Genomic DNA, 14,076 nt, shown 5'->3' on the forward strand with positions numbered 1-14,076 from the left:
TGAGCACTGAACACCTTGTACTTCTGGGCACTCCAGGTAGGTTGCAGTTCTGGAATATAACAGTACTGGAGGATAATGGTAGTGTTCCTGGTAGCGTCACATTTAATTCTTCTCAAAGCTTTGGCAGTTAATTTGCATCTTTTTTTCTCAACACGTTTCTTGCGACCCTGTTGACTATTTGCAACAAAACGTTTGATGGTTCTGTGGTCACGCCCCAATATCTTAGCAATTTCAAGAGTGCTGCATCCCTCTGAAAGACTTCTTACAATTTTTGACTTTTCAGAGTCAGTTACATCTCTTTTTTGGCCCATTTTGCCTGAGGAAAAGAAGCTGCCTAATAATTATGCACACCTTGATATAGGGCATTGATCTCCTTAGGCCACACCCTCCCTCATTACACAAATACACATCACCTGATATGCTTATATCCAATAAGCATTCAGGTTTATACAGCTTGGAGGTGGAAAATATGCATAAAAATGATAATATGGTCAAAATACTCACTTGCCTAATAATTGTGCACACAGTGTATTTGGCATGGTGTTTAATTACAGCAGAATCAGGGATCCAATGAATATTTAATTGCAGAATTCTCCTGGATACTGAATAACTGACATTCTGCTTAAAACAAGTCTAAAGGTAAAAAATTGATATATTGCAGCAGAATGCTAGCAATACCAGCAAAAAACAAAAAAGCTTTTTTGTTCCTGTAGTTACTCAGTTTCACTACATGTAATGTATGGGTTAGAATGCATTATGGTTATATCCAGCAGTTAGAATAAAGCATTAATTTTTGAATAAACAAGCGTACCAGAATTTCAGTGTAACTCCACAATATTCATCACCAACTGAAATTTCTGGATTGTAAGAAAAATATAACTCTAAAATGCAAACTACAAAATTTCTATCATGCAACTCTTTTTTAAAGCTGCAAGTCTAAGCACAAACCATTTGAGAATATATCAGCAGTCAAGAATTATATTGGAATATGTAAGATGAGAACAAGGGTCAACTCATCCTTACACATTTGAAAGCAAGCTTTAGAAGAGAATTTTAGTGTCTAGGCATAGCAATGGAAATAAAGCTAAAATAGATGTGGTCATGCATCTTGGCTGTTGGTTAGCAACAAGGCTTACCCAACTACTCTTACATAAAAGCTGGCACTGACTGTGCTAATTAGATTACAATTAGCCTTGATCAGTGGTTTCCAATAACAAATGTCTTTTAGATGCAAAGAAGTCATCATTCAAAACACCAAGACATTGAAAGGCAGAAACTAAGGAAGGTAAAGAGAAATGATTCATAATTGTTACCCTGAACATTCTTCCTCTCAATTCAGTTCCTTAAGTCTCCATTAGCTTTCCACATGTGCATTTTGCTTTCCCTTTTTCTATTAACTATCATATTGGCTGGCTCTGTCCTTTTCTCTAAAAGAAGTGATTTACATTTATTTTTCGTTTGGGGACTTCCAGATGATAAAAGTAGCTTTTCCTGCATTCATTTGGTTTTCTGTTTTTAATTTTTTAATTATTATTTTGCATATATATATATATATATATATATATATATATATATACACATACATACACATACATACATACATACATACACATACATACATACATACATACATAAACACACACACACATACATACATACACATACATACATACATATACGCACACACAATTTTGGGGTATAGGAGGGCAGATGAAAGAAATAGACATACCGAATGCCTTTTTTTTTTTTTTCCCCCCAGCAACTGGACCTTTTCCTTGACTGCAATTAGTGTACAGGGTACCAGTATCTCTATTTCCAGTTTCTTTTCTTTCTCTAAGGAGTTTTCTCTTTACATAAGAGCTGGGTAAGGCAGTGGGCTTATGTGGTGCTGAGAGCCTTGAGGAGCAGGCAGTTCTGAGTGTTTGTCAATTCAAATACCCCAAGTGCTGGGGAGTGAGAGGGACTACTCTGCTATCTATTGATTTAGTTCTTTCTATGAGTTCATTTGACTTAAAATGTTTGTTTTATCCAATGCACAAATCTTTTAGATGTAGTTCCCTTTTATAAATGGACTTATGCACACACATATGTATACTGAACAGTAGCTCACTATGCAGCATACTCACCTTAAGGTCTTTGGTCTTGCAACACAGTTGTAACCCATGCAGAATTAACTGGGATCAACTTTCAATCATATATGGAACAACTGCTCGATAGCAAAAGTCTTAGAAAACTTATGCTATCTGCCTTGCTGGGCACCAGCTCTAGACTTTCCCATATCTCTGAATAATACCTTTCAGGAACTGGCAACTTTAGTTCAGGTAAGAATCACAGATAATTAATAATAGTTCCATTTACAAATCTCTTTCCAAGTTGTGTTCAATGAAAAAGACAGTCTGAAAATTATAATAGTATATTACATTGGTTATATTTTAATACACCTAGCCCTCTCACTTCATCAGGTGTTGCTTGATGGCAGATTCCTGTAAGGGGAGATTCTTTTCTTCATGGGCCTAATAAAGAGTTGGGCTCTGTAGTGGAAGAGGAAACAAATTGAAGGGTATAAGGATGTTCTGACAAAGAGGTCAGCACATTCTGCCAAGAGCAGGTTATATAATAAGGAATCAAAAAGTGTCTGCAGCAATATCAAATGGGGAATTTACATTTCCAATCTGGTTTGTTTGTTTTTTGCTAAGCTGCTAGGAAAAGGTTGTCAAAACCCAACCATGATATCAGCACAAAGATGAGGATGCTTTGGTCATATCTCACATTGAGCATGTAACATTGTGAGCCTCTTCTGAAATGACAGGTTTTGTACAGAAGAGAATCAAAGATCAGTTTTACAGAGTTGTGTCAAGAATACTAGCAAAAACAAAAAGAAAGAAAAGTATGACAAAGCCCTCTCTGGCATTTCTAGCAAAAACAATTGTATCAAATTTTATTATTACTGATAATTTCCACAGTGGTTTAACTCTGTAGCCATGGCAGTCCTTATCTCACATACCTTCACAAACCTTCTTCTCTGTATTATTCCCACCTTTTAGGTGGAAAACTGAGGTGAATAGTAGTGAAGTACCAACAGACTGCATTTTAAATCTGTATTTTTCAAAATATAACACTTAATACGCTACAGAGAACACTTTTTTAATTATTATTATTTTGGAAAGTCTTCAGTTTCCGTTACAACAGATAAAATAGAAAATATGAATGAAAAGGTCTGGATAAAATAAAGACCTAACTTTTGTGATTCAAGGACTATCATTTGTTTAATGTGTGTGACATTTCTCTGTGAGTACTTGACTTTGATTAACATGAGAGAGTCTAGCAGAATTAGATTTATAAAGTTATAGACTAAATGCTCTAATTTTATCTGTTTTTGAAAATAGTATGAAGTGTCCATTCTAAATCATGGTCATAACATATATACAGTCTAGATGGTGTGTATGTTTTATCTCATGGACATTGACATCCCCCACCCCACCCCCTTTAAATCATCCACCATTTTTATTGAAATTATAATTTTATGGTTACATTTTAAAATAAACCTAGCCCATTCTTTTTAGTTATTGCTCATAGTCAGAATCAACTATAACTATTAAAAAATGTAGGTCTGCATGCTTGTAAAAGTTTTGCCTATACACGCTTTTAAAATGTATTCCAATGAAAAGATTTGAACAACAAACTGTGTTGACACCAAAATGATGAAATATACATAATTATGTCATCATGAAAACTTGCATCCTAACATCTGACGCCATCATGCACATTTTGTCATTTATTTCCTTTTGCCACCATTATTCTACAAATGCTCATGGATTTGAATGTGCTGAAAGGTAGGAGGGATACAATTCCTAACTTTCTAGTTAAACCTTGTCTCCAGTTCAATACTAATAATGTATTCTTACTGATCTGAATGTACTGATAGTAATTTAATAGCAGAAAACAGGATCTGATGAAGAATAGAACTTGCAAAGCAGTAATCTTGCAGGAGTGTCACTATTTTCATTTAGTTATGTTCTGCCATGAACATCTCTCAGGTTGCATATGTAATTAATGAATTATACCATCTACTTGTAAAGTCACAAATCAATAAGAATTTTCTGAAAAGCAAATTAGAATGACAGCAGTAGGATGAGTGTGGAAATATGTTTTCTTATGATTAACTATTCTCTATTAATGAATAGACACCCTTTAAAAATGGAAAGTGATTATATAGGTAGAAAAGATCTATCATGCGTTAAATATCTATGCTCAAGAAAAGCTCCTGTAATTGAATTTTTATGAAGCTAGGTTCAATATTAAATAGTGACTTGAACAAAAATTGCTTCTAGAATTCTCAGTTTATAATTCTATATACACTATTGTCTCTAAAAGAGATCATGTTTATTTTGTTACAGATTTAGAGATAAGAGTTGTGGTAGCAGTTCTTTTCATGTAATGTGTGTATGCCCAACACAAATTTACTTGTCCCATAAAATTAAAGGACACCTATTGTATATAATTGATAAGTCTATATATGGAGTTATCCAGAGGAACAAGTGATGTCTTAGGGAAAGAGTTCCACTTGTAAGAACTAATTGTGCCATCAAGTCAGTCTTGACTCTTAACAACCATATAGATAGATCTTCTCCATGTCCCTATCCTGGTTTTTCAGGTCTTCCAACAGTGCACCCATCACCACTGTGACTGAGTCTATCCTGCTGCTGGCCATCCTCTTCTCTTTCCTTCCACCTTTCCCAGTATTACACCCTTCTCTAGTGTGATGGTATGTGGGAATGACCTTGGGAAACAGGAGAAGACCCACAGCCAGAGCAATGATCTGATAAGAGGCAGCTCAGTCCCCAGGAGAGGGAAAAGAATGGGAAGCGTTTCAGAAGGGACCTTCCCTAGTTTTCTAGAGACTAAAAAGTGAGGAGGGAATAAATACTTTCAGTCTTGCAAGATTCTGTTTAATGTAACCTTTCAATCAAGGTAGCGGTAATGCTCCTGGTTGTGCTTCTTATCTGGAATACTTTGAAGGGCTAACACTAGAGACCTAGGTCTTCTCATAATGTGTCTAAAGTAGGTTAATTTGAGCCTGTTCATTTGTGCCTCAAGTGAGAACTCTGGCTTGATTTGTTCAATGATCCATATGTTTGTTTACTTGGCTATCCAGAGTCTTCTCCAACACCAACATTCAAAAGCATCAATACTCTTCCTATCCTGCTTCTTCAAAGTATAACTTTTACTTCCATGGAGTAACATAGGGAATACCATGGCTTGCAACAAAGGACAGTAGGAAAGCATAGGAGTTCCTCAATCAGCTTCAAAGTTATTTGTTTCCAAGTAAGCTTAGCTGAACTAAGTGGAAGTGGATAAAACTTTGTTCAGTGCAACATGAAAAATCCAGAGTGAGGATGAGAAATGGGTGTGGACCTCTGGTTTGACTATGCACTTCAATTTTACTCCAGAAAACAATGGGTTGAATGAATGAATGAATGAATGAATGAATGAATGAATGAATGAATGAAGTGTGGACACTGCTATAAATGGTTGAAAACTGATGAACCAGGATATTTTCATATGTGCCTGCAGAGTGCTTTAGTGCAGTGAAATGTTGATAATAAATGAGAGGATGCACTAAAAAAAGGGAGCAGCATGTAATTATAAATAGTGCTGATGAGATAAAGATGAAGATATACTTATTGAGCTCTATGGTGATCTGTGTTAACCACAGATTAGGCATTTTAATTTCCATCATTTTCTCAGTGGGTTTTAAAACTGTTGCATTAACTTTCAGGGACACTGGGATTCCTGATAGTAATATCCTGAGTAATGAGTTCACAGCACTAATGCAGCTACATTTAGTTTACTGTCCATGTTACAATAGCTTTTAGAGCAGGGAAAATAAAATGAAAAATGGCAGTAATGATGTAACACTTTTGATGGGTGAAGCATTTGATTTTCACATAGCATTATGGGAGCAGCTTTCCTCTTTTCAGCTTGCCTGCACTGCAGTTCTTCTTAATTATTTCATTTAATTTCTTGATGGCAATTCTCTTTTCTTTTGGTTAAAAGGCATAAAACAGTCTGTGCCAATGTGTGCTTTATTATAGCTGCATTCTGTATTGTGAATGTTCAGATTCTGCATAACAATGTGAAAATGCCTGAAATGTAATCTAATCTAATAAAGTTATCTGTCCAGAATGATATGTTACAATAATATATATTTAAAGGGGAAAATTGTATTGCAATTATCTTCCTAACCAAACCTAGCAGGTCATCTTTAACATCCTTCAGTCGAACAAAGGAGAGAAATGTGAACTTGATAAATTTTTAATTAAAATGAACAATGGCAGAAAGGGAAAAACTTGCATTTCCCTGCCACCAAATAAGGCTGAAGTATAAAATGTTGGCTTCTTCTTCTGGAAGATAATGTGGCCTTGCATCAGTTAGTGTCTATCTGTATAAAACAGCAAGGGAGGAAAACATTTAAATATCCTCAGCCATGGTATTTCTATTTAAATCTGATTACACTGAAATAAAATTGTAGCTATTAAAGGTTTAAAAGAACTACGAATACAAGCAGTAAAAGGAGACAGTTAGTAAATGAGGTAGTAAAACATTTCAGCGGGGCAAACAGTTTATAGCATGCTGCTTCTTCTGTCAAGCTGCTCCATTCACCACAGACTTGTGTGTTGTTGCTTGAATTGCATTTAAGGCTACAATTAACCTTTCATGCCTAATGAAGCTGTTTTGCTAGGGAAAAAAAATAAAATGTATAATGCTGCCTTTCTTTTGCAAAAGTTTGGGAAAGGAAAGACTACTTCAAAATGAATCCACTTTCAGAGCCTATTGTTCTAATGAAATTTTCAATGTTGTACTTATACTTAAATTGCACACATTTTACAAAGCAATCTGCTTTGATGTGGTACATTTTATTTCTGTACTTATTAATTGTTCTACATAATTGCTATAAATAAAATAAACATCACACAAATACAAGCACACAAGTAATTTTACAGCTAGAGATTCACTGTTCAACTATTACCATTATATTGTCTTTCAGGATGACTGTAATATTTCTGTGTGTAACCTAAATAATACTGTTTTTCCCTCTGTTCCAATGCATGCAACATTATTTATTATTAATAATAAATTTCCTTTTCCACTGACTTATTTTATTGGGCACACTTTTAATGTTTGTATGTAAGCATTTGGAAAAAAGTATTGCTTGCTCTTTGGGCAAAGTTCATCAAAATAACCAGACCCATTTTTGTAAATAATGATAATATTAATCATCATCCTCAGCAACAAGTCTACACTTGAGGTTGGCAGACCAGATGAATAGGGCTTTGGAAACACCAGAAAATGAGCAGAAGGACATTCCTAATTTAGATGGATAAGGAGAAGGGAAATTAGTCTGGAAACTATAGGAAATGAGTCCTATATCCTGTTTGCCAATAGCATACTAGCTACTTACAGGCATAATTGCAAATCAATTCTACAGCTATTTGAAAAGGAATGATTTACTCCCTGTAGAACAAAAAGGGTGCTGCAAAAATGTGAGAGGAATGAAGGACCAGTTATTGATTAACAAGTTGGTTTTGAAGAATTCAGAAGAAAAGAACAAATTTACTTATGGCTTGGATAGACAATAAAAAGGCATTCAATTCTGTTTCATTTAGCTGGATTGAGATATGTCTTGAAATTTTTGGAATCAGCAGAAACATTCAGCCATTTATGAATACATCAATGAAGTTTTGGTGAACAAAGTTGATGGGGAAGAGCTAGGAGAAGTCAAAATTAAATGTGGAATTTTCCAATTTTCATTATCACCTTTACTTTTTATACTATCAATGGCCCCACTAACAACAATTTTGAACAAGACAAACTTTGGATATGAATTGGCCAAAAAAGGAGTAAAGAATTTTGCATTTATTCTATATGGATGATTTAAAATTATTTGGAAAAACAAAGGCTGAACTAGATTCCTTATTAAAAAGCATAAAAGAATTCAGTAAAGATATTGGAATGCAATTTGACATCAACAAGTGTGCAACCAAAGCCATAAAGGCAGGCAAAATTGTTGAAGATGTTGGAATACAGCTTGACAATGAAGATTTGATAACAGCAGTAGCACCAGAAGAAGACTACAATATTTGGGAGTTTTGTAGTCCCAATTTATTACAGAATCAAACCAAGGAAAGTATTTCTACCAAGTATATAAAACAAGTTCAGAAATTTTTGAAGTCAAAGCTAAATGTGGAAACATCATCAAAGCAATTAATACATGGGCAGTTCCTCTTATTCAATATACAGCAGGAATAGTTGAGTGTAGCCAGATGGAACTTGGTAATTTGGATCAGAAAACAAGAAAACGAATGACAATGCACCATGCTTTACACCCAAAAAGTGATATTGATCAGCTGTATTTCCCAAGAGCTGAAGAGGGTAAAGGACTTCTACAGGTGAAATAAACTGTGGAGGAAGAAAAGCATGGCCTGAATGACTACATTAAAAAAAGCCAAGAACCCTTGCTGAAGGAAATCAATCTAGAAAAGCTTTTGAAAACAACAAAGGTGAAGGCTGAGTATAGAAAAGAAACATTTGAAAACTGATTTGTTAATTGGAAGAACAAGCCAACGCATGGTCGATACTTGAAGGATATAGAAGGAAAAGCTGATAAAAACTCACATGGAGTTGGTTAAGATCAGGAGTGTTAAAGAAAGAAACTGAATGAAGGCTTTATTTTAGCAGCTCAAGAACAAGCTTTACCAGCTAAGTGCATGAAGGCAAAAACTGAACATGTAACAAACAACGGTAAATGTTGCCTTTGTAGTGAAAAAGATGAAACAATTGACCATTTGATCAGTGGCTGCCGCAAAATTTCACAAACTGGCTGCAAGCAGCATCTTGAGCAAGTTGCCAAAATTCACTGGAAACTCTGCCAGAAGTTTGGATTTGAATGTAGTAAAAACTACTGGGACCATCAAGTTGAGAAGTTTTGGAAAATGAGCAAGTTAAGATCTTATGGGACTTTAAGTTCCAAATAGACAGGCATCTTGTTCATAACATGCCTGATGTCACCATCATTGAAAAGAAGAAAATAAAAAGATAATTAAAATCTTTTCAAAAAGGTGCCTTTCATACAGTGTGCTTTCATAATTTCAAGCCATTCTGAGAACTGAATCCCAACACATCTGGAGAATACCAGATTAAGGAATGCTACAATAAACAGGTCTCATTCCTAGATGAACCTCAATACCTACATTTTCAAAATAGAGAGAAGGGTCTAGACTAGGCAGGTGACTTACAGCATTGAACCATGTTAATTTTACACTACTGTATGGCTTCAATGTTGAAAAATAGGAGCAGTCGTCTCAGAAGGAAGGTATTTTCAAATGGGGAATGCGTGAAGGGTCAGTAAATTAAACAAGCCATGAAAATAAGGGAAATAAGTGGTAGCTATCATAGGATTTACATTTCCAGCCAATAATATTAACTGTCTTGGGGGGAAAACCTATTAAATAAAGGTAAAGCATATAATAAATATTTAAGTCCTAGCATTTTTATTGACTCTTGGTTGCATTTTGATGTAAATTCTACTTGCCGGCAGCATCTGTGCACCATTTTGACTTGGTAAATGAAATTCTTTTAGGTGCCAGTGTAAAATAATGAATTGATCCCTCCTGTTAATTGTATTGCTTTGATAACAAGAAAGTGTGTTGAGCCCAGAGAAAACAGTAAGTGAATTTCTTTGGATGATTTGTGTGATGCTTTGAGAAATGATCTTCTGGAGTGACCTGATTTTAATGGAACTTTGCCAGCATGCCAGTAGGTCTCAGAATGCAATGCTAGACTGAAAAGCATGGCTCCTTCAGAATTGCTAGCCTAAACAAAATAAGTGGAATAGCACACAAATAAACCTCTTGTAGGAAAATATGAATTTGAGAAAGTGATTTCTTTGATAGAAAGTACCATCTCCAGGATCACTGAGGGGCACATTTAATCCCTGTCATTTGATGTTATTTTAGAGAATCACTTATTCTGTTGTAGAAGCAGAATAACTAAAGAAGAATCCTGCATTTAACAAGCAGGTCTTATCCTGCTATTTACTTTCTAGCAAATGCACTCACAATAAAGTGGCTTGTTCACTGGAGCTGTTATGGACCCAGACAGTATAAACAAGGGTGAGGATTGCACAGCGGGGAAGGGGCACAGTATGGATGGAGGTCCTATTGCATGGGAGCTTGAGACAATTGGATTTATGGAATTGGGATTTTCTTTTTTAATCACATTAATTCTATTTTACATCATAAGCTACATTTTAAGTGATTTCAAAATATTGGGAAATCATAATGCTGAAATCAATGGCCTAGTCAATTAGAAAGGGCAAAAAGGAATTTGGAGACTATATGTTGCTCTGAGGTTGCATGTTCCCATCCATGCTTCCAAATCATACCTCTTTGTAAGGGAATAATTGAGATTGGCCACGAAAGAGATTCTACTATTATGTATAGCACTAGGGCAACAGTAAGAAAGGCTTTTGTGCTGATATTAAGGGAAATAGTTACATATAAGGGAATAAAATGAATTTCTTAAACTAAGAGTAAAGACAGGAGGTAGAATTCAGGGATCAGTAAGAATTCTTGTTCAGTAGCCCTGATGTCTAGATTAGAGATTTGATGTCCTCTTAACAACTTAAAGTCGTATTATGGATATAACACAGGAGTAAACAATTTGTGGAGTTCTAGATATTGCTGCAGTACAATTCCCAACTGCTGTTGCCAATGCCCAATGCTGGGTGCCCAATGCCCAATGCAGACAGATGCTAGGAGTGACACAGTTTACTTTGTGAAAAGTGTGTGAAGTTGCAGATATTTTTTTTCTTACAGCTTTATTTGTTTGCACAGATTTGCTGGTAAATTCATCCTGAACGATAAAAGCAAGCATTAATACTATTAAGAATACTTTTGTGCCAAGAATACTAGCCCAATTACCTTGCTATGTATCCGAATTATGCAGAAGTAGGGCCTGATAAATACAATAAAATAAAGGATTTCATTATACCTGTGTATTTAATTAACTCTGAATGTGCCATGTACATTTTTGTATAGTTGGTGAGTTACAACAAAAAAGAATAGTACATTAAATGTTCAGCTTGTGAATCTTCCCCAACCCACCTCCCTCTTGAAAAGCTGGGAGAAAGCTATTTCACCGGAAAAGTCATTCTACTTTGGAACCTTCTCAGAATGGACAAATACAACTCAGAATTCAGTTCAATAGAATGTGAAGCAGTATGATAAATAAATAGGAGAATGTCCCCCACCTTGGGGAACATATTTCTGTATGCATGCATGATGGAAAGCCAGGTGTCCACATCACTGATCTGAACAGCAAGTTATGGCAGCATAATTCAAATTCAGAGCCAGACTTGGAATTTTAATCTTAATAACTTCATGACTGTTTTCCAGTGAAATAGCATTCATTCCCACTTCCCAGTTTACAGAAAGTCACATGAATGTTAATATGGCTTTTTCACTGCATTGTTCATGAGCTTGTTTTGCAGTTAAATTACTCCAGTGAAGTTAGAAATTTCATTTCTCACTCAGAAACAGACGTGTACTGAAAAATTAATATAGGCTGGAACTCTGTTTGTTTAAAAAGTGCTTTGGACCTCACACAAACTCAGTCTTTCTCTCTACTATCCATTCAGTCAGCTCATTGGCTTTAGCCTTGTCTCCTTTGAGGACTCATACAGAAGTCTTTAAAAGGATATGGCTGCTTTAATTAGTAACGGTGAGGTGCTATGCTGATCAAAGACTGAAATAAATCTTCCAAAACGTTTTCAAAACATGCACAATTTACATCCTGGACATGAAAGGTTAAAGGAAGCTGGAAAATATTCTCACAATAGGGTATTACATTGTTCTTTTTATCTTTTCTTACAGGGCTGGCAATTGCAAGTGCACTGATAGACATTTCACAACAGAAGCCCTCAGAGTGTAAAGATAAGAGTTTGGGAGTCAGAAATCGAAAGCATCACCTTTCAACCCGTCAAGGGACTTGCGTCTGAGATAACAAGAATGCATTTGTATATTCTGTAATGTTTTATTCTTCTCCCCCCAACCTTTTTTTTTTTAAGAGCTTCCATTGAAAGCTAAAATACAGCCTCAGTTTTTATGGAGGCAATCTCTGGATGGTGGCAAAGATGATGGTAAGAAGTATCAAGCTTAGATGAATTAACATGTCTTCTTCCCACTGAGCCCCCAAAATGTGGTGTCCTAATGGGCAATGTGAATATATTGGCTGAACTTTAAGAAAATATTCTAGTATCAGTACTAATATAAAAAAATATTTCTCCATGATTCTTATTATCCCTACCAGGAAAAAAAGGAAAAGTATAAATTGCTTTATAACGGGGAAGGAAATATATATTTGAAAATTTAAATATTTCTGAAGGACTCATTACATAGGTAGAAGTAATGGGTTACTCAGTTTTTCAGTTTGATCAGCATTCAGATACCTTCAGTTAAATAAAGCAGGAACTGACATTGTTAGGGATATAAATATTATTATCACTCCCCAGGTATGACAGTAGAACTCAAGCTAGGTGTTAGACTAATACAACAAAAATGTATTTCAGTGAAGCAAATATAACAAGAACAAAATACATATATTTCAATAAGTAGAAAGTTGGATACATGCTTATCAAACATACCTTTCAACAGCAGGATAAAGTATAAGAATTCAGAATGTGGAATGCAGCAGAAAGAACATTCCTGTCTTCCATAGCAAACCAACTCATTGTAAGGGCTGTCTGAGTGTGGAAAAGCCTATCCAGCGGCAAAGTATCAACCACCATTCCATTTTTTTCCCCTTGCCCCAGCCATGTTGAAAATTGAAAGACTCGGGAGGGCAGAGTTGAAAAACGTTATATTCCTACATAGAACTGCCTTGAATTCTGCATTAATGTAATACTGATGGCCAATGAAATCCATGGATTTAAAGCCAGTTGCAGATTTTAGCCTTCATATCCAATGGGAAAATCATTGCCATGATCACTACAAAGTAATGTTGCTCTGGCTATATTCTCCCCTTTATTGCAGCTATTAAAAATCCTCTCTCTATTAGAAGCAAATATATATTCTTCTCCCTTTAAAATAATCTTTAAAAGCATACATTAAACTATCCAATGGCCTAGTAACAGTTTTCTTGTTGAGGGCTGTTGGAATGGCATTTTGGTACAGAACATTACCAAATTGCTGTATACCAATCAAAAGCTAGAAGAAAACAATTTTCTAGCTTACCAATTTCCACTACTACTTTATTAAAAGCCACCTCATAAGCCATGGGAGAGCAAAATGGTACCTGTAGGCATCAGAGCATACATGTTTTCCTATAGTATCCACAGAATCCGAACATTAAATTAAATTAAAAAAAATAATTATTAAAATCACATGTCTAAATATTGTAGTATTACCAAAACTCAACATTTTTGGTTATTTCAAACTTGTGAAACTTGGAGTGAGAATGCCAAAATCTTATAAGATGTGGCAGAGTCTCAATATTTTGGCCGTATGATCTCACTAGGGTTCACCTGCAGTACCTCATGAACCATCGGTGCTCCCTAGACCATAATCTGAGAACCACTTATCTAGTTATTTGAAAGGGAATAATAATTATAAAATACTTTCACTGCTTCATAATTGCTGCTTAATTGTAAATCCACTTTATATTTTCAGCAGCCATTCTTTTGTTGATGAAAGGCCTTATGATTTAATTAGGGAGATCTGATTTTTGCCATTTTCCTGTGTCTCCTTCTGCCCGCCCTCCCAACATCCCCCACCCTTGCTACAATACAGTTCTCCAAACATAAGGAGGACTCACATCACATTTAATGAGAAAAGGTCTTTCAGAGGTGGGCAAGAGATTAATTGTTTTGACAACATTATTCTTTAGGCTTCCTGGTCTTAAATCTAGAAAACATGAAATGCATTTAAATAATAGAAATACTATTATTTCTATTATTTCTATTTCTATAAGTACTTAATTTGTTTACTTAACCTTATACATTGCAGTGTACATTAAATG

At 35.2% G+C, this 14,076-nt stretch overlaps 1 protein-coding gene across 1 annotated transcript in view; it reads left to right on the plus strand.

Moving 5' to 3' along the window:
* The window catches only part of ATRNL1 (attractin like 1), a 578,187-nt gene extending 564,354 nt beyond the window's left edge, over nt 1–13,833 (plus strand). Inside the window, exon 29 of the mRNA XM_088131807.1 lies at nt 11,934–13,833. Within this exon, the coding sequence (XP_087987933.1) occupies nt 11,934–12,058 (125 nt within the window). The 3' untranslated portion in view covers nt 12,059–13,833. The remainder of the gene's footprint in view (nt 1–11,933) is intronic.
* Nucleotides 13,834–14,076: the final 243 nt, after the last annotated feature.

This window comes from Python bivittatus, unplaced genomic scaffold (genome assembly GCF_059951505.1).
Source record: "Python bivittatus isolate LINGU-HERP-01145 unplaced genomic scaffold, Pbiv_v1 ctg000980_np1212, whole genome shotgun sequence".
Lineage (NCBI taxonomy): Eukaryota > Metazoa > Chordata > Lepidosauria > Squamata > Pythonidae > Python > Python bivittatus.